This window comes from Balaenoptera musculus, chromosome 4 (genome assembly GCF_009873245.2).
Source record: "Balaenoptera musculus isolate JJ_BM4_2016_0621 chromosome 4, mBalMus1.pri.v3, whole genome shotgun sequence".
NCBI classification, from domain to species: Eukaryota; Metazoa; Chordata; class Mammalia; order Artiodactyla; family Balaenopteridae; genus Balaenoptera; species Balaenoptera musculus.
The window spans coordinates 70,751,058-70,777,510 of NC_045788.1; the positions used below are offsets into that span (position 1 = coordinate 70,751,058).

The 26,453-nt window shown below is 35.7% G+C and overlaps 1 protein-coding gene across 9 annotated transcripts in view; it reads right to left on the reverse strand.

Moving 5' to 3' along the window:
* ATP13A3 (ATPase 13A3) overlaps window positions 1-26,453 on the reverse strand; it is an 81,157-nt gene that overhangs the window by 49,096 nt on the left and 5,608 nt on the right. For 3 of the 9 annotated variants that reach the window (XM_036849823.1, XM_036849822.1, XM_036849821.1), the window contains 8 exons: window positions 14,076-14,138; window positions 7,801-7,899; window positions 7,189-7,362; window positions 6,362-6,544; window positions 5,857-5,927; window positions 4,052-4,132; window positions 2,821-2,890; window positions 699-833 (listed from right to left, as the gene is read on the reverse strand). In XM_036849823.1, the coding sequence (XP_036705718.1) occupies window positions 699-833; window positions 2,821-2,890; window positions 4,052-4,132; window positions 5,857-5,927; window positions 6,362-6,544; window positions 7,189-7,362; window positions 7,801-7,851 (765 nt within the window). In that variant the 5' untranslated portion in view covers window positions 7,852-7,899; window positions 14,076-14,138. Of the gene's footprint in view, window positions 1-698; window positions 834-2,820; window positions 2,891-4,051; window positions 4,133-5,856; window positions 5,928-6,361; window positions 6,545-7,188; window positions 7,363-7,800; window positions 7,900-13,984; window positions 14,043-14,075; window positions 14,139-22,873; window positions 22,895-26,453 lie in introns of those variants that run through there. The other 6 variants (XR_005019651.1, XR_005019652.1, XM_036849825.1 and 3 more) reach the window with 5 other exon arrangements.

Genomic DNA, 26,453 nt, shown 5'->3' on the forward strand with positions numbered 1-26,453 from the left:
ATAAGAAGCACTTTAATGAGACAGCCCTGAAAACAGCAGAATCAGCCCTCCAGTATTCCAGTCTTAGATAAGCAACTATAGATCCTACAGCCTCAAAGCAGTCAAGCGATACTTTGACTCTTAAAAAGCAGCTGCCTTGGGCTTCCCTGGTGGCGCAGTGGTTGAGAATCTGCCTGCTAATGCAGGGGACACGGGTTCGAGCCCTGGTCTGGGAAGATCCCACATGCCGCGGAGCAACTGGACCCGTGAGCCACAACTACTGAGCCTGCGCGTCTGGAGCCTGTGCCCTGCAACGGGAGGGGCCGCGATAGTGAAAGGCCCGTGCACCGCGATGAAGAGCGGTCCCCACACCGCGACGAAGAGTGGCCCCCACTTGCCGCAACTAGAGAAAGCCCTCGCACGAACCAAAGACCCAGCACAGCCAAAATAAATAAATAAATAAATAAAAATAAAAGTAGCTATAAAATTTAAAAAAAAAATGTGATTAGCACCTCCTATAAAAAAAAAAAAAAAAAAAAAAAGCAGCTGCCTTCCCCCACCTCAAAAAAGAGGGAAAGGGAGTACATATTCACATAACTAAAAGAATAACTGTATGGAGTACTTACTTTATACCTTTATACCAAGTATCATTCTACACACCTTACGTGTTATTACAAAATACAAACACAGTTGTGAAACCCATAATAAATTGGACTTACCTTTCTAATGGCATATAGGGAGCTTATAATTGATACTACAGACATAATCACAATGGCTATAGCATAGTAATAGTATTCATCTGTGCTCCACAGTATAACACTGAACAGCTGGAAAATGTAAAATGGGTTGAGAACCTAAAAAACAAGATTTTTAAGTCAAATTGAATGAGATATTTATAACCATAGATTTAAGAAATAACCAACAGGATACTTACAGGATAAGCTCTGTAGTATCCTAGGGTAACAAGTAACTACCCAAAGAGCAGGGCAAGATGTTACTTTTTTTTTTTTTTACCATCAAACTACTAGAGTTTGACTAAATAAGCTTAATTTATTTGAATCCATTTAGATTCATACCAAACCCAAATACAGATTCAGCTAGAAACAGCTAACGTGTGTGAATTTAGCTGTTCTTCATTCTGCTTTAGCAATAAAATACATTTACTTTCAATAATTACTGTGCTGCTAAAGGATACAAAAACTTTTAACCAACTGGAACAAACGTTTACTTATGAACTCGAAGCACTAATTTACTTCTAAAGTCAAAGGTTCACTGGAGTCCAAAGAGAAGACAAATATGAAATAAGTTACACTGTTTTGCTTTCTCTAAGGAAATAATTAAGTATTAAAACCTGAATAAAAAAAAAAGATAAGGAGACCTGGCAATGGACTTTGTTTACCTAAATTTTATAGTATTTTACCAATTTCATTAATAACCCCCCAGTGTTTTAAAATTGATGCTTCTGTACTTTTTAAAGCACTTTCACATATATAGTCCCATTTTACTTCAAAAGCAAATGAGATGGGCTTCCCTGGTGGCCCAGTGGCTAAGAATCCGCCGGCCAATGCATGGGGACACGGGTTCGAGCCCTGGTCCGGGAAGACCCTACATGCCCCGGAGCAACTAAGCCCGTGCGCCACAACTACTCAGCCTGCACTCTAGAGCCTGCGAGCCACAACTACTGAAGCCCACGTGCCTAGAGCCCGTGCTCCGCAACAAGAGAATCCACTGCAATGAGAAACCCACACACCGCAATGAAGAGCAGCCCCCGCTCACTGCAACTAAAGAAAGCCCGCGCAGCAACGAAGACCCAAAGCAGCCATAAATAAATAAATTAAATAAATAAATAAATAAAAGTTCCCTTTAAAAAAAAAAATCAAATGAGATCATTAAAGGACTTCCTACAATTTTACCAATAAAGGAGCAGCAGGGAGCAAGGTCTTCTAATGACCAAAGCTAGTTACTGATGAAGTCTCATTATAAACCAGTGTTTCTAATTCCTAATCATCACACTTTGCTATGCTCTAAAGCAGCATTATATGGCCACTCTCAGGAACTGACGGAAAACAATGTGTACCTTCTACTAAAAGTATTCACCCAATACAGCTAATTCTATACTTTAGCCCCAAACCAGAAAGAAGACTAGAGAGCCTAACTCTCCTAGGCAAAACCACTTACTCCTTCCTTTACATGCCTGCAATCCCTCATTCCCACCGCTTCTACGGCTCTTACAACTGAAGGGTCACCACAGTAACTACTGACATGTATTCCTCCTGGGCTAAAGTGCAAGCTCCTCATTGTTACTCATCATGTCATGTTTTTAATTCCAAACTTCTGGCACAATGCCTAGTTCCTAAGAGTGTACCACATGAAGAAAACATGATTGTTTTTAAAATTAGGGGGAGGGACTTCCCTGGTCGTCCAGTGGTTAAGACTCCATGCTTCCACTGCAGAGGACACAGGTTCGATCCCTGGTCAGGGAACTAAGATCCCACATGCCACGCAGTGCAGCCAAAAAAATTAGCAGGAAAAAAGAAAAGACAGGTGTATACATCTGTAAAATAGGGCAAGGTTTAGATGTGCAACTTCCTGAGAGTAAAAAAAAAAAAAAAAATCTACAGACAAGAAAAGAAAAAACTTAAGACAAAATAAAAAAGTAATCACGCTCCCAAATGACTGATCTATCAGAGGAATATCTTTCTGCCCTTCCAAGTAAAAAAATAAGCAAAGAGAAGTTAGGAAACAAAAAACCAAGGATATCTTCTTATTACTTAAATCCTGGCTCTTTTCAATTGACAAACCTATTGATCACAAATGTTGAGACAAGTACAATTGTCTTACCTCCTTAATTAGAAGCTTAAAAACTGAAGGCACTTTCACAGCAATTTCATTTACTCCATAAAGCAATTTTCTATAAGAGGAAAACACAATAATAATAATATTACATTATATTATATCATAATAATACAATTTAGGGAAGGCATTGCATCAGATAAGGCTCAAACCACCGACTGCTCCTTAAATCCAGAACTTAAACATTCATGTTTCTAAACAGTTGTCTTCTACAATTTAAATTCTCTATCTACAGTATTTAAATCAATGTAGTCCATACTGGATAACTATACTATTATCACTTTATCTTTTTGTGTGACAAGTACCTTTCCCACTAGTCTATAATAACCATATCAGCAAAAGACTTTCTTTTCCATCCATGAACACAATACATCTCAACAATTTTGAATTGCAATCAATTTTTGCAAGAGACTACATAAGTAAATTTGAGGGGTCCTGTACTATTTTTCTAATAAGAATACTGTACTAAAAAATGTTTATTTCAAAACATTATACATTTGGCTTTTTTTAATCTTTAAGTTGCTTAAAATCTTCCACTTAAATTCCTTATAATAGTACTTTCTATATGATACATTAATTCTTGCCTTTTATGAAGTAGAAGCCTGAATGAATGAATTTATATTCCAACCCTTTGAAAGAACATGCTATAGGAGTACAAGAAAATTTCTAATGTAGTTTGAAAAAGGCATTTATCTCTACGATATGTAATACACTGGTATACTTTTATACTTTAGCAAAGAATAACACTATAAAAAGGATTATGTCTCCCAATTTACAAATTTTCATTGTGGTAAATTTGAGCTCATGCTTACAATTCCCAACATTTCAGTAAATCTAAGATTTGAACTGTAAGACATTCCATGATTTTATGTACTATCAAGAAAGATAAAAATGCTGTCAAGTAAAGGATGACACTCCACCCACTGTATGACACACCCTCCTTATAGAGATGCTAAAATGCAGGGAAGTGTGCACCTTAGAACTAGAACTGATGAAATACAGTATATTAGGGATATTCACTTCAAAATCAGCTTCAACATTTTTATAATTCTTAAACTGAGAGACAATGTTACCCAAATAAAATATCAATAAGTTGTCAACTACTATAATACTTAAATACCTGTTAATATTACAACTATATGGTAAAAGGGTAGACTATATACACTACTTTATTTAGGAATTTTGACAATAGATCTAACTTTAGTTGGATAAAAATTACCTGTAGGCATGCATCCCCTTTGTCAGTCCTGCACTATGCTTTTCATAAATTGACGTACAAGAAACACCTTCATCCAGTCCCCTAAATAAATCCAAAGTTTTTACTTTAAACAAAGTTTAAAATATCCAAATGTCTCAATGCCTCATTTTTCTATATTCCTGGTTTTAAAGTGTGACTTCCTTACAAATAGAAACCCCTAACAAAAACTGAGATATGGATGAGAATTTTTAAATCTCCAATTCCTAAGATAAAACAATAATGAAAGGTGTAAGTCTCAAATGTGGCAACTTTCTAAATAATCCAACGTATCACATAATAAGATGGCTCTCAATACTCAAGCTTATGTAACAATATTATTATCCTTTAAGTCTGTGCCAAAGTTGTAAGAGCTAATAATTAATAAAATTAAATTATGACTAACTCAAGAATTCCAAACTAAAGATGAAAAAGTTTTTACTTTTTATCTAGTTTCCCCTCTTCAATTTTTAAGCTTCACTCTAAGAAGTCCTACTCATTTTTCTTTCTACAAAAGCATCAATCTAAATCTTTCCCTCATCTAATACATACTGAGAAGAGAAGTGCTGAATCTGTATGAGTCACAGGCAATGTCTAAAATCTGTAACAATTAAAACTGGGATTCAACTAGCATATCTACTTTCCGCCACAAATGTCTTAATTATGCTTATTTCAACTGAGATGCTATTCAGAAAAACTCTAAAGAGAATCTAACACATCATTTAACTCCAATCCTTTTCTACTTTTTTCGGATAGAAAAACCAAGCTCCGTGATTAGCTGCTATCACTGGGATAAGTTTAAATTCTACAAGTTGGTATGGTTGGCAAAGGCTACACAGCAAATATGTTTGACTCTTTTTTCCCACTGAGGTTGATTACTTCTCCAAAGGTAGCAGGGATCAGCTCCAAGTCAAAATTTTTAAAAAAAACAAAATGACAGTTTATAGGCAGTGTTCTATAAAGAAAGCAACGGTTCTTAACTAGGAATGGTCTTCAGAAGTAGGCATGTGGAATTGCCCTGCTCCATTCCAGAATATACCAATTCTTTAGTGTCTGAGGAACAAAATCCAGGCATGAACATTTTAAATGTTCACAAGGTGATTCTTTTTTTATTGCTAATATTAAGAATTCCTTTGCCACTCTCAAGCAACGATACTTAACGAGTGTTTATAATAATCACTTTAACAGCAATAAAAATAGAATCCTAGTTAATTTAGTACTTATATAATTTGAAGCCTCCACAAAAAATAAATTTTAAAGGATTATTCCAATCTGTCCTACCCAAGGCTTAACTTGTTTGATGATGTCCCATCTTTATCCACATATTAAAGTGAAATTTGTGTTTGTCTATCACTCCATCCCTCAAGTACGAGTGGATGGAACTGTCAGGAAATTGAGAGGTGATAATTCAGATACTCTGACAGGCTAAAAGGTACACTCAAAATTCACTTTGAGGTGAACCCTCAAAAAGAAAAAGAACTGACAGACTAAACGGTATACTCAAAATTCACTTTGAGATGAATCCTCAAAACGAAAAGGACTCAGACTGGATTTTGGGAGCATACTGCTTCTAACTTTTATGTAAATTTTGCCAAGGTACAAGTTGCAGATAGGATTTATTCTAAAATGGTTATTAAGTATTCAAATAACACCAAGGAGTTATTAATGAACAAGTGAATGAAAGTTATGTAACAAAAACCTCTTCAATTTTATGTAACACTAAAATGAATTCTTTTCTAGCTAAAACAGTATCAAGATACTCATAATCCAAACAAAAGAAAAGTACGTACTTTAAGAAAACAAAATTGTGAAGGGTATCATTCCAGAAGTATTTTACACTATGGTGGGTGAAACAACGAATCTGTAGAACATACATAAAGGTTACACCAAAGAGCATTATTATCACTTGTTAACAATTAAGTTTACTAACACAAATTTAGCATATAATATAATAACTATTAAAATTAAAGCAATCACATGTGACATGTAATCTATTTCTTCTAGTAAATAACTAAACTGTGTTATATACAATGATAAATAGGCATTTTATATGCATATAATTTTATCTCAAACAAAAAAAACTGCAAGTACAAAATTATAGACTATCCGTAATAGTACAAAGTTTAACAATTCTGGTTCTTAAAGGAACTTTGAGACTAAGATCACAATATATATCTGTAATAGTATAAAATGTAACAATTCTATCCATAATAGTATAAAATGTAACAATGTGTAATAGTAGAAAATGTAACAATACTGGTTCTTAAAGGAACTTTGAGACTAAGATCACAATACCTGTTGTGATTGAGGCTGTGAATATTTATTCATCTCAAGCCTATTCTCTTCAGCCAGATTTTCAGTTAAGTGAACTGCATGGCCATTCGAAACCTTATTAGCCATAGATTTTGGGCTTGAAAATGGGGGAGTTTCCAGAGAAAGAAAGCGAATTTTTGCACAAAACCACATTCTGAATTCATCCTTAGAAGAGAAAGGAATAAGGATAAAGTGTCAATTATGCATATTACATAACCATATATATTTGGTTTCCATTCTTTACACGATATATTATTTACTTATCTCTAATTGAGAAAGTGTCACTTTCTACTCATTAAATGTTAAACCATTTCACGAAGATGCATAAATTCAAACATGAAGTGCTTTCAACTGCTCACCATTTTATGTCATACTTCACTGAGAGGATCTCATAAAAGATCATAATTTCCTAATTTATCCAACTATATACTGAGACTAGATACTAAAGCTTCTTATAAAATGCTTCCAATTAGGATTTTAAAACAAATCCTAGGGTGCAACAGCATCGCAGAGTAGAAGAGATCTGGGATACAGTCCTGTCAAGTGACCTCGATACACCAACCATTGATCCAATCTCTCAGTGCCTCAAGAACTATAAAAAAGGGTAGATGTGATCATTTTTAAGATTCCTTTAAAGTCTAATCACTGGGATAATAGTCACTTCAAACACAGATGCTTTAGAAATACTAGGATTAGTATTCCTCATTGTATCCTAGCAGTGATGTTCTCTTCGTATTTTATTTTGAATACACACAAAGACATTATTTTACTCCTCAAATAATCAGCTACAAGTAAACACGTGGACTTACAGTAGTCCTCAGCAGCACCACTTCACAGTCCTTAACTGCAGCTCTAATACAGGTTGCCTTTACCCGCCACTCGGGCATCCAATAGAGGAGCAGGAGAAGAAAGCCGCCAGTACACACCACTCCGAGAGAAACTATGGCAAGCTTCCAGCGACACAAATTATAGCCATAAATCTCCTGCATGGACAGAGTGATTACACATCAAGTGACATGAGAGGTAAATTTCAAAGTGACAACCCTATCTTTCCCCCCACATACCACCAACAAAGACTTGAGTTTTATTAAGCTGACTTTAAACATTTTTTATAAATGGAAAATTAGAAATTTTGTATTTGGGATATATTTAAGCATTAGCTAATGTAACTTCTTAAATTATCAAATGAAAAAACATATCTCTTTCCTTTAAGTTTTAACAGTTCACAAGTGAAACAGGAACTATACTGGAACCAGAGGTGTTACATAATCCCAACTCAAAAACACAGAAGGAAGACAGCACACTGATTTAGCTGTTGTTTTATTGTATTTTAGTTTAGCATTTTTTTTTAATATACTTTTCTACTTCCCTAGAAATATAAATTCTTCACACTTTATAAGTGTATTATAAAAGCTGGTTACCATTTCATCTTCTTGTCCCTGGTTGATAGTCTTTCTTTCTTCTTTGTCCATATCTACAGCGTTTGGAAAGGTCTTGTGCTTCAGAACAATTGAAGATAACTGAGGGAAAGAGGAACAAATATTAGAACATTATTTTGTATCTTGGTAGACTATATCTGATAGTAACTTCATACTACCAGATTTCTTGTTTTGATACAAGTTTAACTGATATTTAAGTAGTCACTAAAGTGCTGATTCTCATGACATTTTCAATGGTGTGCCAGTTCTTGAAACTGCCTGGCTTACTACTATCACAAAACTTCATTAATTAATTTATACTAGCACTAGCCTTGCTACAAAGTCATTTAAATTCTGAGAGAAACTATTAGTGCAGACTCTTCCTTTTTCATTCCCCAGACTCATCTACTGAGCACCTATCACATGTATGGCAATTGCTGGGTTAATCTCTAAGGCAGGTGTACCTCTATTGGAGACCACTCAACTAACTATCTCATTCTGATTCCAAGTCCACTGAGCAATCTTATTGTCCCTGACTACCCATAATGCTTGTGTAGGAAAAAATTCATTGAGCCCACTGACAAAAATTTTTTTCCTGTATTAAACAACAGATTAACTTCAAATATTAGACATTCAGCCACACATTAAAGAGAGTTGCAAAATGTAAAACAATGCCAGTTTTCTCGTTTTTTTTTTTTTTGCTTCTGGAAACTATATATATTTTTGGAAAATATGTTACTTAACATGTAGTATCTATTACTGTTCTATTAAATTAATATTCTTAAAGATCTATAAAAACTAATGTGGCGATAACAGGTATAACACACATACACAAAAGCTCCTTAGGGTTCACAATAGTTTTCAAGAATGTAAAAGGGTCTGAGCCCTGAGTCCAAAGAGTTTGAGAGCCACTGCTTTAGACTAGGCTGATCTCTGCAGAACACAGTGGGAATATTACCTCCCTCATTCCAGATGCCATACCTCCACTCATCTATATGGTGTATAGCACAAGCCTGACACATGGTAGGCACTCAAAAAATACTTGCTGAATGAATGACCTGATAAAGAATTTGTGCTAAGACAGCAATAGCCACATGTAATGTTTACATGATATGAATTAATAGCAAAGTAAAACCAACTGCAGGATTTCAAGTTAATCCCCCCCCCATAAGACTACTGAAATTTCCTGATTTATGTCATCAACAAAATGACCAATAAAAAATATTGATGCCTCCTGAATGGGCACTCAAAGTTTCTCTACCTTCTGGTAGCTCTGAAGACGGGGTTAGGGCTAGGTAGAGTCAGGGCTTTCCACAGAAATAAAATGCAAGAGTTTGATTACAAACAAACACACACACACAATATATTGGACTCAGTGCCATCTTGGAAAAGAAGCCTCAGAGGTATCTTGTTTCTCAGAGGAAAACAAGACACATTATCATACAAAACCTTTTAGGCAATTTAGTAACAATTTCTTCTCAGTCTAGGGTACTGTTACAGCCCTGAAAAGTATAGTACTAGAGTCATCCCACCATTGTAAGACTGTCTCATCAAACCAATACAACTTGAGGCAGCAGTTATTCTCAAGGGCTATACACCTGCTGCTATAGACTTTGGGGAGAATTAGCAAGTCCAACCTCTTTCCCTGTAGAAAAGATCAGCTGTTGTTGCCTGAACCTGTAAGGTTTATTCCAATCCTGCAAGGTTTCAAATGTGTACATGCCTACCTTCGAAAGGTAATAAGGCAAAGGAACTCTGCCCTGACACTGTCCCCACTAAAGAATCCAGTCTGCGGTTCTTAACCTTTAATCCGTGGTTCTTCCGTAAGTTCTGGACTGTGTCTCAGGATCATCACTCACGATTCACCAGAGTCATTTTTAACAACCAAAACATATAATTCTGATCCCCATTTCCCACCACCACCTAAAATATGTTTCTCGAGGGGAGGAACCTCTTCAAATTCTTAAATGGAGAGACTTCTGCTTCCAACCAAGACTAGCCCTCCTAACTAAAACAACAAAATGAATAAAATATATAAAACTATATAGTCTTCAAGGAACTGGACGTCAATGAAAGAAACTGATACAAAAATGGGTGAGCTCTATGATTGTCCCAGTTTACAAACTGAATAATTTACAGGATGCAAAAAAAAAAAAAAAGTGTAGGACAGGAAACCCAGGGGGAGCCCAGCAATCTTCCTGAGTTGAAGAGATGAAGCTGAGAGTCTGGGGAGGCACCAAAGTGACTGGGTTTGCAGGGCAGATTACCAGAGAAGAGATATGTACAGAGAAGGAACACTGAAAATCTGCAAAGTGGTCCCCTCTCGAGTCTTCAGCTGAATACTGATCAGCACTTGTGTGTGAGGAAACTACCAAGAGCAGGGGAAAATCCACCCAAAAGGTTTAAGGGGAAAAATGCATCAGGGCTCACACAGGGCTGGGAAGAGTACCTGTTGCCACCAATCACAGTGTAAAACCTCATTAGCTGCATGAAATCAGGAGGAGTACTCAGAGGGTTTTGCTTCAGTAGTGAGTTCAAATTAACCCGAAACTAAAAGCTACTCTGATCCTGCCTAACAAAACTTTTAAGACTTGAAAGAATAAAATTGTTTCCAAGTAACTTAACTGCTTCACAGAACACAGTCCAAGGAGATTTATAGGAATACAAAATATCCAGTTACAATGTCTGATATCCAATTAAAACTTAACAGGCTTGCAAAGAAGCAAGAAAATACGACCCACAATGAGAAAAATCAATGGACAGAAGAGGACCTAGAACTGACAGAGATAATAGAACTGGTAGACAAGGACATTAAAATAACTGCTGCAACTATATTTCATATGTTCAAAAAGCAAGAGGAAAGATTGATCATGTGAAGCAGAGACATGAAAAATATAAAAAAGAACCAAATCGAACATAAAATAAGAAGTACAATGTCTGACTATATATGATGCAAACTATCATATATAGAATGGATAAACAAGGTCCATGAAAAATACACTAGATGGGATTAACAGCAGATTCAATATTACACACAAAAAAATCAATGAACTTGAAGATATAGTAATAGAAATATACAAAATAAAAAATGGAGAGAAAAAGACTAGAGGGGAAAAAAAGCTAGCATAACAGCATCAGTAAGCTGTGTGACAATCTCAAGCACCCTGATATACATGTAAGGCAGGAGGGAACAAAAAATATGTAATTCTATACTGGCCCCAAAATTTCCAGATTAGATGAAAAACTATAAGCCCACGGATCCAAGAAGTCCAACTAACACTAACCAAAGAACATAAGAAATTAAACCAAGGCATACCACCATCAAAACCCATGATGAAAAGTGGGTTATATATATATATATATATATACACACACACACACACACACACACACACACGTATATATATATACATGTATATATGTGTATATGTAGATATATGTGTGTGTATATATATACATATATATATATCTTGAAAGGAGCCAGAGAAAAAAGACATGTCACATACAAGGGAAAATAAATAAAAATGACATTAAATTTCTTGCTAAAAACAATGCAGGTGAAAAGACAGCAGGGCAACATCTCTGAAGTACTGAGAAAAAGAAACTATTCCGAGAATTCTATACCCAGCAAAAATATCTTCCCAAATCAAAGGTGAAATAAAAGTCTTTTTCAGACCCAAAAGCTGGGAAAAATTCACCAGCAGAGAACCTACACTATTTAAAGAAAAAAAAAAAAAAAACTGTTAAGGGAATTCCTCAGATGGGGGAAAAAAACATAACCAGTGGTAATAAGGATCTCCACACAGGACTGATGAGCACCAGAAATGGTAACTAAGTGGGTAACTATACATAGCAACAGCACAAAGAACATGGAGAAATGAAAGTACACTCTTATAATGCTCTTAAGAAAGTAGAAAAAGAACAGCAAGTTATACCCGTGTAGGCACTTAAGGGAAAGACTAAAATTCAGAGAAGAAATAAATGAAATTTTAAAAAACAGAAAAATGATGGAAAAAATCAATGAAACCAAAATCTGGTTCTTTGACATTAATAAAACTGATCATTTCTAGTTAAACTCAAAGGGCGGCGACACAAATTATCAATATCAGGAATAGAACAGGAGACATCACTACAGATTATGCAGATATCAGAAGAATAATCAAGGAACCAACAAACAACTTTACACAAACAAACCAACTTTTCTGCAGGTCTGAACTTACTTCCCAATAAAAAAACTTAAAACTTAAAAAAAAAAAAAAAGAAGAACCTAGTGGCAAGATGGGAATAAAGACACAGACATACTAAAGAATGGACTTGAGGATATGGGGAGGGGGAGGGGTGAGATGTGACAGGGTGAGAGAGTGGCATGGACATATATACACTACCAAATGTAAAATAGATAGCTAGTGGGAAGCAGCCGCATAGCACAGGGAGATCAGCTCAGGGAGATCAGCTCGGTGCTTTGTGACCGCCTGGGGGGGTGGGATGGGGAGGGTGGGAGGGAGGGAGATGCGGGAGGGAGGAGATATGGGAACGTGTAATTAAAAAATTAAAAAAAAAAAAAACAAACAAACAAACAAAAAATCTTTATCAATCAGGGGATGGCTGTGAGTTGATAACTGCTAAAGCTGACTTAAAAGCTGAGTGATGAAAAAAAATTAAAATTAAAATTAAAAAAGGAAAAAAAAAAAGCTTAGTGATGGTCCATGAGAGTTCATTATACTCATCTTTCTACTCTTTAATATGTATAAATTGTCCATAATGGAAAAGTTTTCTTAAATAAATAAAAGCCATCCATTTGCTAAAATATGGCACAAATGAACTTATCTATGAAACAGATTCAGAGACACAGTGAATGGACTTGTGGTTGCCAAGGGGGAGGGGGTGTGCAGGAGGGATGGATTGGGAGTTTGGGATTAGCAGATGCAAACTATCATATATAGAATGGATAAACAAGGTCCTACTGTATAGCACAGGGAACTATATTCAATATCCTGTGATAAACCATAATGGAAAAAATATAAAAAGGAATGTGTGTGTATATATATATATATATATATATATATATATATACATACATACACAATTGAATCACTTTGTTATACAGCAGAAATTAACCCAACACTGTAAATCAACTATACTTGAATTAAAAAAAAAAAATTCACCCATCTGAAGGGAAAATAAAAGAAAATTTTCAGAGAAGAGTCATTCCTGGCACCAAGGGATATGAATCTTGAGGACTCTGCCTCTGAGTCCCAAATCTACTGACTCAACCTATTATGTTCAGGTATTATCCATAAACTCTTACCCCTGGGTTTTGAATCTAACTCTTCTTCACTCTTGTCTTTCATCCATTGTCTAGAAATATAGATGTACTTCCCCACTTCTGTAAATTCTAAGTGTTCAATGTAGAATATATTTGCAGATAAATAAGCATGCTTTTTATAATTTTAGAAAAAGAACTACCATTAAAATTCAATGTTTTCCTTAATTCCATATGCTCATAACTATTTAAAATCTTTTCCCAAATATCTCTTGACAGAGTTCAAATTAGTCCAAGATAACTATATTTTCATCTCATCTTCTACAGGTAAAAACTGACCACAGCAAAAAAAATACTCAAATTATTTTTAAATGAGCCATTACACATGGTGCACTGCCTACAACAATCTATGTTCATACTTTTCTAAATACAATTCTTGACCGTATTATCTCATTACTCTTTTTATAAGTGTTATTTCTCTGAAATTTAACTTACTTTTTAAGGCAAAGTTCTTAAGTCTTACCAAATTTTACCAAAGATGAAATATTAAAAATAATTTAAGTAATTCAAATTAAAAGTTGCTCTAAAAGTCACCAATTATTATTCTCTATAAACATATTATACTTCATAGGAAATTACTAAGAATTTACTCTTCACATAAACTTTTAGTAAAACCCAGTGAGACAACTGCAACAGCTTACATTTAAAACATACACATACCATAAATGTATAAATTTAAAAAACATGTACATATATAGAAAGCCCTTAACATTTTTATGACATCATGAAGATAAAAATCTATATAACATATTTCAAAATATATTACTTACCAAGATGAAAATACATATTAAATACTATTCTACCATTTACCCAATTAGATATTTAAAACATTAATATCAAACCTCTAAAATCCATTTAACTTACAGAAGTACAACTTCCGGTGGTTTGCTTGAGTGCATGTGCTTTTTAATCAAGTCAATTTCTAGATCATAAAAAACAAAGAAAATTTTCTTACCAATAGCACTGTATCATCATTCCTTCCAACTGTTGATATTAGCAGAGCTTTCAAAAGCCGGCTCTTAATAACAAAAATAAAATGAAACTAAGCATAAAAATCCATTCAAATGACACCTTTCTGCCACATACTTGTTTGGGTTCTTTTTGAACTGTTTTCAAAATGACTAAGACATTAAAATTTAGGATTTTTTAATGCTCCAATTTTAAATGGGTTTTCAGAAGATATACCTTCTGCCATCTGACTGCCACTGCAGAGCTCCTATTACTTGAATAAATCATATCTAGCTAGCATACTGAAGTCCCAATTCCACGGTGCATGACTGAGCCTTGATGTTATCTAAATAGCAAGCAGCTTATAGGCTATTGTGCTTAACCAAACCCTTCCTTGCATTTACAATGAACCTGATTTTTTTGTGTGAGTAAAAACAGCAGCACAGGACAAAGTGAAGCTATCAGGAATAAATCACACAAAATCTAATGCTAATTTTTGTGAAAGTTAACTCATTTTTTCACATTATGTAATTACTAAGAACCATTTAAGGTATAGTCTTAAATCTAGGGTTAAGAGTCAGATCTCATTTCCTAAAACAAGATGAGCTGGCCTTAACAAGCATAGAATCCCCACACCTAAGGCATCTTTGCTTCAAACCTGAGTTTCGCATTAGCTGTAACAATATTATAATATTATATGTGGAGGGTTTTCTTTGAGGATACTCAATGTATGTGCTTAGATTTCCAAAGTAGGTAATTTTATGAGGTGAATTAGGGAATGATCTGCCAGTCAAGTAAAACCTCAAGCAAAGTAAATTCTGAATAAATATTTTTAATTTAATCTTTTACTTCTGTTGGTATTTGCCAACTTCAGGGAGATTGAAGTGAAAAAACTAAAATTAAAAATGTACTATTCAATATTTGCAAAACTAAATAAGTATTAAAAATTCTCAAATGATATTTTTTATAAGTTTGGAACATGTACTTCTTAAGTTTTAAAAATTAAAACTGCACTAAAACTTTTGGGCCACCTTGTATTGTTGAAAAACAAAATGAATCATCCCACTTTATTTTGTAGTTCTAGGTTTTTTCCTGAGAATTAAACATACCTATACATGTTAAATAAAGATTTGATAAACACACCTTTCAGGACCACAAAGCAAAGGGTGTTTTAAAGATTCTGAAGTATAAACAGCAATGCCAGCATTCTGTATTATTTCATCAATATTTCAATCAATATTATTTCATTGTCAAATTTGTAGCATCCACAGCAATTAAGATGACCTTCCGCAATTCAAAAGCAGTTCTACCTTTACAACTGAAATAAAATGCACCCTATTAATATAAAATCCTAACTCTACTCACTGTCCAACCTTAATTTTAATATCTATACAAATACTTGTGTAAAAAGAATGAAAAAATCTCAATCACCCAACAACAGTAACCGAACTGTGACAACTTTATGAGGGCAAAACTTAACACTTCAAGTCAGCTCCTAACAATAAGAATGACATAATATAATTTAATGAATACATGGAAATTTTACGAGGATACCAGCTAAATCTTAACAAAGCTCTACTCAATACCCATTTTATCACTTCCCATCTTGAACTTTCTCTTATAATACATGCTTTTGTTTCTGTGTTTAGGCTTAAGGAAGACCATTGTATCCAATATACACCAAACTAAAACTGTATTTACATTTGTAAAATGCAGTCTTTGTATAATTATTTTTTTTGTAAGTTACAAAACAATGTGATAGCTGTAACAAAATAAGTTATAATTAGGAAAGATAATGCAATTTTCTGTCTTAGGGTCAATTCAAGAACATTAAGAGTCATAACCTAACCTGCACTACAACATACGTGCATACATTTTTATCACTTTTATTATATACGCTATTTAAACAAAGAAACCAACCCATTTATTCAGAGAAACCCCATGTGGTAAGACTATCGTTACACAAAATAATGGCTTTGAGTATTACAGTCAATTGTATAGTATTTAATCAGTAAAAACTGGGAGAAGGCACATTTGGACTCACAAATGGTATCTATGCTTTATTCTCATTATAAAAAAAGGAAATGAGTAAAACATATAATTTATGTACAGCATAATTAAGTTTGCATAATTAATTAAGTTTGTCTACTTAATATGAATGAGAGATTTTTTTCATTTATTCAAGTTACTTTGATCTTAAAACTTTTATACTTCCCCTAAACCTTCCTCATGTATGTGACTTTCTAAAACTCCATACTCAAGGACTGAGAGTTATAAAAGTATTATAATTGCTAGATTGATTTCAAAATCTTACCATCTATTATGAAAAATGCTACAGCAGACAACTGAAAGTAGTAGAAAGGCTCACTGTGATAAGACCAGTCCTAAAGAGTGAATATTCAAAACTGGCAGAACCAAAAAGGCCTCAAAAGAAAACTGGCACCCACCCCTAAGACAACCAAAGGCTGAATATATCTGTAAATTGGTGACATAACTATCAGGGGTAACAGTGTGTCAGGATGGGAATGAGGGAGACTTTCGTGTTCTTTGAATGCTTTCAGCATCTATGTGCAATAATATTTTTAAATAGTTAAAGAAAGAAAGGAAGGAAAGAAGACTGAGCGTATGTACAGAATTCTAATTCTACCACACATGGCCAACTGTGGGCCTGAACTTGTAGGAATCTCCAGATGGTCTCTATCAGACCATTCCACTCTCTTTGCCTGGATCACACTCTTATTGTTATTTTACCCCAGACAACGTAAAGTAGCCATTTTGAAGGCTCCTTTAACAAGCATATTTCAAGAAAGCTACAGTTAGCTATTTTTTTTTTGTCTCCTCCATATTTTGGCTCCACTGAGGAAAAGTACTAGCCAGTGATACAGCATAAGCAACAGCAAATTCTAAATTATTTTATCAAACTAATTCATCTATAAGTATTAAGTGAGCATATATGCCATGTTCACTACTATATTAGGAACAGTAGGAGATATACAACTTTATCCCAAAATACAAAAAAAAAACCAAAAACAAATGAAAAGAGTACACAACTCAAGAATCAGCTTCAACTTGTTCTTAAATGTCAATTAATTCAACATGAACTGTTTTGCAAGTTCCTTCACCCACCTTGGTTTCAACTTCTCCACTAAAATGAGACGGTTGTAATATTGGGTTGGCCAAGAAGTTTGTTCGGGTTTTTCTGTAACATTTTACGGCAAACCCGAACGAACTTTTTGGCCAATCCAATAACTCATGATTTATTCCAACCATGAAAGTTTCTGAGCTACACAAGTATCGCCTGTGTATATAGCCTTCTCTTGCACTCTTTCACCACTAGGTGACGTTCCAACATTGGTAAGAAAAGAGGCTGACAGTTTTCACAAGCCTTAGCAAGGCAATCACTGATCAAGAATGATTGAAGGTAAGAAATTTTATATAGTTTTTTTTTAGTACCAATGGAAATACTAATAAGAGAAAGTAGGAGTTGCCTATAATAGAACTTCTGTTTCATGTGTCTCAATAGAAAAATAAGACATGGCAATAAACATAAAACATATGATAATGGGAGGGAAAGGCAGGCAGGTATAGTATTCCCTTTGTAAAGATTACTGCCAAATTCACAATCATCTGAAACTAGAATTTAGGGATCTTACAATGCTGTAGAACCAGGGAGGGGGAAAACAGTAACAATCAAAGAGCACATGATCCTATTAAAAAACAAGGTGAGGTAAAGTATGAAATTACGTGATAAAACATTATTTGCCTATTAAATTGGCACACACACACAAAAAGAGCACCTTTATACACTGCATCTGTCCTAGCTTTTTGGAAAGCCAACTGACAGTATACAAAAATTTAAACCTCCTACATACTTTGATCCAACAATCCCAATTAGAAATCCATGTCACATGTACCTATACATGTATGTTACCACTAACAGTTTCTTCAAATTCCTCTCTGCACTGTTAGACTTATGAAATAGACTATAAAAGTTTTGTGCTTTTTTTTTTCTTTAGGGGTGAAAGTGGGTACTTACAAACAAACAAGCCTAGCTGAAACAAATGAGAGTATTTTAAAACACGCACAAAAGAAATTGTGTGCCATGGGCATTTAATACAATAGGAATTGACAAATCAAGAGTTCTAATAACAGGGTCCAGCGGTTAAGAATCCACCTTCCAATGCAAGGAACATGGGTTCAATCCCTGGTCAACCCTGGTCGGGGAACTAAGATCCCACATGCCGCAGGGCAACTAGGCCCGCGAACCACAACTACTGAGCCCGTGTGCTCTGGAGCCAACGCGCCACAACGAAAAGCCTGTGCACCGCAACGAAGATCCCGCATGCCGCAACTAAGACCCAACGCAGCCAAATTAATTAATTGATTAATTAATTAATCAATTAATTAATTTAAAAAAAGAGTTCTAATAACAACTGCATAAATAAACCAAATTGTTTGTTTGTGCCTAAGTCCCCAAACTAAAAGTTACACTTTTAGGGGTAAGGGATTAAGAGGTACAAATTATTACGTATAAAGTAAGTTACAAGGGTATATTGTATAACATGGGGAATATAGCCAATATTTTATAATAACTATAAATGAAGTATACTCACTATATTGAATCACCATATTGTACATCTGTAACATATAATATTGTACATCAACTATACTTCAACTAAAAAAGTTACACTTTTCAGAGGTAAGGTAAGGGTTTTTGTTAATATATACATGAATGTTTCTTCCATTTTAATGCAAAGTAGTGACTATTTCTTCTAAAATGTAATGCTATTAATCCAATCCCTAATAACTTGTTTGACATTTCAATCAGCAATTTAAAAGATGGTCTTTGAAATCTAAAGATTCATTAATTCTAAGACTCGTATTTTCCACATTTTAGCATAGTTAAAATTGGGATGTAACTTATAGAAGAAACCTTACTGCTTCAGTTGACAGGTAACCGTGGTGATGCAGTGATCAATGCATGCACACACTCAAAGTTGGTGTCAACTGTTTATGGCATTGTCATTACAGTTGAGTAAAGTGCATTATTGGCAGTACAATGCTGAGTTTAAATTGATTATTAAAAATATTCAAAAAGATTATACTGTAGTTGCATATTGAAACAAAAAGTAATCATTTGCACAGAAAAGTATCAAAATAGAGCAGCAGAGTGGAAAGGAAGAACTAGGATCAGAAGGGGTGGGGGGATAGGGAAGAGTAGAGAAGGAAAAAAAAAGAGGGAAGAACAAAAGAACTTTCTGGAGAATTATACTTCTAAATCTTCAGTATGTTAAGGAGTCACACATAGACTACAGATATGTTCATTTTTCTTATAACAACAAACTCCAAAATAATTTTTCTTCACTAACTCAGCATATATCACTTCAGGATTATTGTATTATGCTTACAAGAAAACAAAATTAGTTTTACTCATGATCTATACTACAGTATGGTTCACATTTCATTTTTCCAAACATTATAAAGGCTCAACCTCAAAGAAGCACAAAATCACCAGGAAACCATTCTGTACAAAAAGTACAATCCTGCAAATTTCCAATTACAACTGATAGGCACTTGGATCAGCTTTTTTCAATTACGTGAATTTTTTTCCACTTTACTCCTTTTTCCCCAATTTGAAACTTACTCATGCTGATTCAGCATAGAACGGAAGTATAAAGGCCTTAACATCTTCATTCAGCAAATATTTCAATAATACAGAACTTTAAATTGCTATTGAAGAGGATAATGGCCTTACTCATGGTACAACCATCACAGAAATCTAAACTTCCTCATTTCCTATGGTCATTCTATAAACCACTATTCAGGATTAAAAAAAAAAAAAATTAATGTATTTGGGTCCTATGTCAACCGTAATAATAGTGACTGACATTTGTAAAGGGATTTTTAGTTTACAAAATATTATCTATTTACCAGTTTTCAATCAATACTGTCTTTTAAAAACAGGAAAAAAAATAATCTTCACTTAACTAAGATTAGCATTTTTCACTTTCCCTAGAAAGTCAAGCATGGGGTGACTTTATACCGAAAAGCCTTACCAACAAATTAATGTAGACAGCACCATCCATTTTCCAAAAATTCATTTGAAAGCAGCATGTACTTGAAATACACGCTTTCATATGGAAAACAGCATAGGTTCCTAAGACAGCCCACAAATGACCTTTTTACCCCTCACAATGCTGCTGAATTCTACTTCATATTACACTAGCCTGGGTGTTGAGGGAAGTAGCCAGGTTACCAAGCCTCTACTTCCTCTGTCCACTTCTTAATTATTAATATTCCCCAAGCCTCTACTTCCTCTGCCTACTTCTTAACTATGAATTCCTCTATGCTTCTCTCTCTGTAACAATGTCATGGGCAAAGGGCGGCACCACTGGCCCATCTACAGTGGCAACCACCAATCAGTATTGTCAGCACTGCTCTCTCAGGAGCTCCAGACCCACGGATTCAAACATCTACGGTCCATGTTTGCAGACAGCTAAATTCAAATGGCTGTTTCATCTTTCTTCCAAAAACCTGCCCTCCCACCTGCTGCTGCCACTACCAATTCCCTCTACTCCTTTAACGAATAGGACTTGCCTAAAAAGCCATGCCAGGAATTTGGAAGTCATCCTCGACTCCTTCCTATCCCACACCTTCTACATCCATCTGGGCACTAAGTCTTATCATTCCTACCTTTCTCAAACCCACCTCACCCCACCCTATCTGCACTGGCATGCCTCACCTTGGGTCCTGATCCCCTCTCCAGTCTCCCTCATTCTAATCAATATACGAACCTGATGTGATCGTTTCTCTCTGCTTAAAATTTCAAGAGCTTCCTATTGTCTGCAGCAGCATTTCCCAACTGGTAAAAGTCCCTCCAAAATAAAAAAATTTTAAAGGCATTGCCTGCTCATATAAATTGAAGAAAAGTACTGCATTAAACAAAGTTAAGTAGCCCTCTTACCAGCAAGACTTTGGAAAGTCTTACAACACACAATACTATTATGTGTTTGCCTACCATGGGAAACTGGGGCAAAAGAGAGACCCAACTGGGCTCCAAGGACAAAGTCACAACTAATTGGGAGACACATAAAATCCTTCAGAACCTGGCCCTGCCTAGTTGTCAACACCATCTTCCATTCATTAATGGTTATTATTCACCTCCTACAAACCTTACATCCCATCTATACAGAACACAACTTGCAGTTCCTCAAAGAGCCCTACTGATTCCTAATTCCATTCTTTTATATACATCGTTCCTTCTGCTAAGAATGCCGTTCCCTAGCTTAGGCTGGCTGAAGCTCCTGCTGGTCCTTCCAGCCCCTGGTCAATTATCTTCTCTACTAACCTTTGATTGTCCCTTCCACCCCGCAGCAGACTTGTCCCACCTCTGTCCCTCCTCTACACGTGTCAGAGCAGTCAGCACTTGTCTCACAATATTGGGCTTACAGACTAAAAACAGACTTAAAGTTGGGAAGCAGGCCAGCACCCAGCAACATAGCTGACTGAGTCAGACAGGGCAAGACAGGAGGTGAGTGTGAAGAAGGGGTAAAATCTTTCCTTTTTCTGGGCAAAATTTCACAACAAAGTAAATTTTGTTTTTGCCCTGCTCCCACACCTCATCCCTATGCCCCTTTCCCTTTCCTGACTCTCCCAATACCCTCTCCCCAGGTCCTTAGTGACCTCACCTAACCCTATACAATCGCCGCCACAAGACTATGCTCATCAGTATCAACTACTTCCTCGTCCAGTTCATCAAGAGTTATTCTGTTCAGAAGTTAATACATAAATGGGTTACAGCTTCTCAAAGCTGGCAAATCTAAGATGAATCTCTAGGTAACAATTTTTTTTTTTTTTTTTTTTGGGCTGCACCATGAGGCATGCAGGATCTTAGTTCCCTGACCAGGGGTTGAACCCGTGCCCCCCTGCAGTGGAAGCGTGGAGTCCTAACCACTGGACAGCCAGGGAAGTCCCCAAAATATTTTTTCTTTAAGCATGAAGGAGATACAGGGAGTGGGCATTACAGTTCTACCACTCAAGAGAGGTTGGCCCATAAAAGTCTGGGAGTCCTCCTGACTGAGTCTCCCTGCTGCCCAGGAGCAGCAGTGGGCACTACTGGCAGAGACAGATGGAGCTGGTGCTATGGCAATCCTACGGATCACCCATTCTTTTTGGATTGAAAAGTTTTATTTGTTTTAGAGACCAGTGATGGTCAATTTTTCATTATTATGGACAGAAAGTCTCACCAACATGGTCACCGATGAACTTAAAACAGTGCCTCTATCCTAACCAAGTAATATCTTAAAATCCAACCCTAGACCATTGTTTGTTTAGGAAAATGCAAATTAATTGAGAAAACCAACATGTTGCCCAAGTACCCTTAATATTTCAAAATAAATCTGTAAATATCAAATTAGCATTCTAGAAAGAATCAGTATGGTTTATCACTACTTCCTATTTCATAAAAAATCATTTGATAGAATGTCATTGTCTACACGTGCCAAGTACGTGCTAAATGTTGGAGATTACAAAGATTAAATTTCTAACCTCAAGAAGCCAAACCTAGGCTAGACAAGTAAGCAAACATATCAAAGCGGTTGTACACTGCAGTAAAGTAAGTATCATGCGAGCACTGGGAGCAGGGAGAGGCACGGGGAGGGAGGAAGAGGCAGGTAAGGGACAGAAAAGTCTTCAGAGAAGAACTCTCCCTTGATCTAAGACCTCACGGGTGTGAAGTTCATCAGGCAAACAAGCAGTAAAAAGAGGGGAAATAAGAGAGAGATGGAATCCAAGTAGAGGAATTACCATATGCAGAAGTGCTAAGGTGAGAAATCCCAGAAAATGTCAGGAATACAAGTTACTTGAACTAGCTGGAGCACAGGATGGCCTCTGGGGAATGGCTGGAAATGGAGCTAAAAAAGATGGAACAGAATCAGATTATGATGAAAGACCTTGTTTGATAAAGATATGGATTAACTTGTACGTGATGGAGATTCTGAACTTTTCTCAACTGAGAGACCCAAGGCCATCCCAAGGAGCCACATTCCCAAAGAATACAATGTGAATGGTGTACAAAGCAGCAGTTCTGTGTTCCTTTGTTAGACTGTTTACCTCCAAGAAGGCAGAACTCACTCATCAACATATACCCAGCATCTAGCCCTGTGCTTGGCACAGACAGGAACTAAAAAAGTATCCGATAGTTAGATGTGCCAACACAATCTTAGGGCTCAACTAAGAGGCCCTAACCCAGCCTCATTCCTTACTGCCTATAAAACTCACAACTCTTATGTACTACAACAATTGGTAATTGCCACAACTTTTAAAGTAACATGGGGAAAGGTATGGGCTGCACCAGAGATTAGAAAGGATTTTGGGAAAACACACACTAAGATGTTTTTGAACCTAACAAAATTAAGCAGTTTTTCTACTCTTCTCACCAAAAACTGAACAGAAAACAACTGTGGGTTAGCTCAAAATTATTCACCAACTAACTCTAAGACAGTGGTGATAACTATAAAAAGTATATTTTTATATAGGACCCATGGAATAAAAATCTATTTTAACTAACAATTTGCTAGACTAGTCTTTCAGGCAATTAAGTGCTACTCAGGCTACTTGCCTGCAGTACATTACATTTCACTTCGTAAACTGAATTATATTATGATAATTAGCATGTACGTAAGAACTCCATCTCAGGTGCTTGGGAAAACAATAAGGAAAAAATATTTGGTCTACGAAGAACCAGTGACTACATTTAAAGAAATCAATCCAAAGGCCAGAGAAGTAAAACAAAATTTCAAGACTTCTTTTTAAAGAAAAGATGTAGACACATTTTACTAACCAGTTTCTAAATGAAAATAAGGGAACATAAAATCCTATTAAATAAACATAATTAAACATATTTTTAAATTTTATGATGCAGCCAGGGAGAGAGACAACAGGTAACATTCACACAGAGGATAGGGGAAAAAGAGACTACAAACACACCCAGAGACATCAAGATAAAAATATACGTCAAATGTACATTAGAGACCCGTGAAATTAACATCTTGAGCTCTACAGGATGTCGCTACCAAAGATGCAAAATCATGGTATTTTTGCTATAAAAGCCTGAATTAAACAGTATATCATTATTGCCTGCTGCTCCAGTTGAGAAAAAGCAATCCTCAATCACAACCCACACACACACTCTCTCATGACACACAGATACACACAGGAGTGTGACTTGTTTTGAATATGTTAAATGTTATTAAACTAACAAATAATAGTAATTTACCAATTACTGAGCCTCTTATCCTCACAATTCTCTATGTTTTATTATCTCCATTCAGCAAATGAAGAAACTAAATAGGGTTAAGGGACTACAGAGCTAGTAAGTGATGAGGCTGGAATTCAAAATCACTTGTATATGGCTCTGAGGCCACATTTTAACCAATACACATGCCCTCTCCCAGGGCATATGACTGTTAAATCTTTAGTCACCATAACATTTCTTTAACAACTGGTGTTTTCTTACTGTGCTATCCCCAGAGTGATATTTAAGTTCAAATACTTTACATTTCATGGAAAACATTAACAACTTACATAGTTGTTTTTAAATAAGGCAAATCTTGCTAGCAGTAAGGAGACATTAACTCTTAAAAAACACTGATAGGGCTTCCCTGGTGGCACAGTGGTTAAGAATCCGCCTGCCAATGCAGGGGACACGGGTTCGAGCCCTGGTCCAGGAATATCCCACATGTCACGAAGCAACTAAGCCCGTGTGCCACAACTACTGAGCCTGTGCTCTAGAGCCCCCGAGCCACAATTACTGAGCCCACGTGCCACAACTACTGAAGCCCCCGCGCCTAGAGCCCGTGCTCCACAACGAGAGAAGCCACCGCAATGAGAAGCCCGCGCACCGCAACAAAGAGTAGCCCCGACTCGCCGCAACTAGAGAAAGCCGGGAGCAGCAACAAAGACACAACACAGCCAAAACAAAAAAAAACAAAAACAAAACAAACAAAAAAACAAACAAAAACACAAAACAAAAAACACTGATAGTAGCTGAATATCCACCTAGAATTATAAAAAGTACCAACAGTGCCCCAATAATCCCAACTTTATTACCTAGCCCTTTAATTATGCTAGGTTTTTTGTGTGGTATAAAACACCCAGTATAACCCTAGGGAAACAGCAGATTTTCCTAAACACCTAATTTCTTTCTCCATTATTCACACTGTGAAATCACATCACATATGGATTTAATTACAATTCAACTATCTGTGCTGCAAGAAAAAAGAAAAACAAGAGGGAAAAATACTCTAAATAATGGCAGCAGGACGCTTGCCCTCACATGCTTGTCCCAGAGTGAGCATGCAACGGAGACTAAATCTGGTGTTCCTTGGTCAATCCAAAGCACATAACCGATTATGATTCCAGAAAAAAGTAACCTATATTAATAGCTGAAGAAAAAACTAGCTGTGAGAATTGAAAAACCATGTCAGTTAACCAGTTTTCAAACTGGTGCCTTCCTAAATGACTTTTTCATGGGTAATTTTGACTACACAGGATTTTTACCTTAAATGAGAATGCAGGCCCAAAGCCCCTACATAAAAGGGGATTTCATTTTATTCAGCTGTTTAGATCAGAAAGAATTAGGAACCAAAATACTTGTCTTTTATATATCAAAGTAAGTTACTAACATATTTTTCATCCTATTTTACAAATGGGAAAAATAAAGCAATAGGGATGCTGTAAAGAAGCCATGCTAGACACATATGTGGGAGCTGTTCCATGACTTATTTTAAAATAAACTGAAAATGTAATAGAAGTCTGTTAAGTGATCAAAATCAATCCTTTAAAGTTGGTTCTCAATAAGAAAAAAAAAACAAACCACAAAACATACATTGAGTTTTGAGATGTGCTATTACTTCAGAGTACAAACTAAAGACAAGGGTGAAAAGAATACCCAACTAATAGAAAGCTTCTCCTTTACCAACATGCTGTCACTTACCTCTCCAGACATCAGTTTCCTTTTCTATAAAAAGAAGGGGCTAGTCTAAATAACCTACAACCACTCAGCATTATTATTTTCCAATCTCATACCTCCTTATTTCAATGTCCAACTCATAAAATCCTTTGTGAAAAAAAATAAAAAAACAACAACAAAAATAGGAGTCAATTAATCTAGCTTGCTATCACTGAGGCAGACCTATCTTTCACCTCATCACCCAACAACAGATATAAATGACTTTTATTAATAATTTCTGAGAAAGATTATATAGATATCAGCATGTTCCACATCATGTAATCAAGAAATTCTACTTTACAGTTAACTCACTTTTCCTGGAAATTATGCTTCTAATCTAACTAGTATCTGAGTGTCATTGGATATATTTTTTTT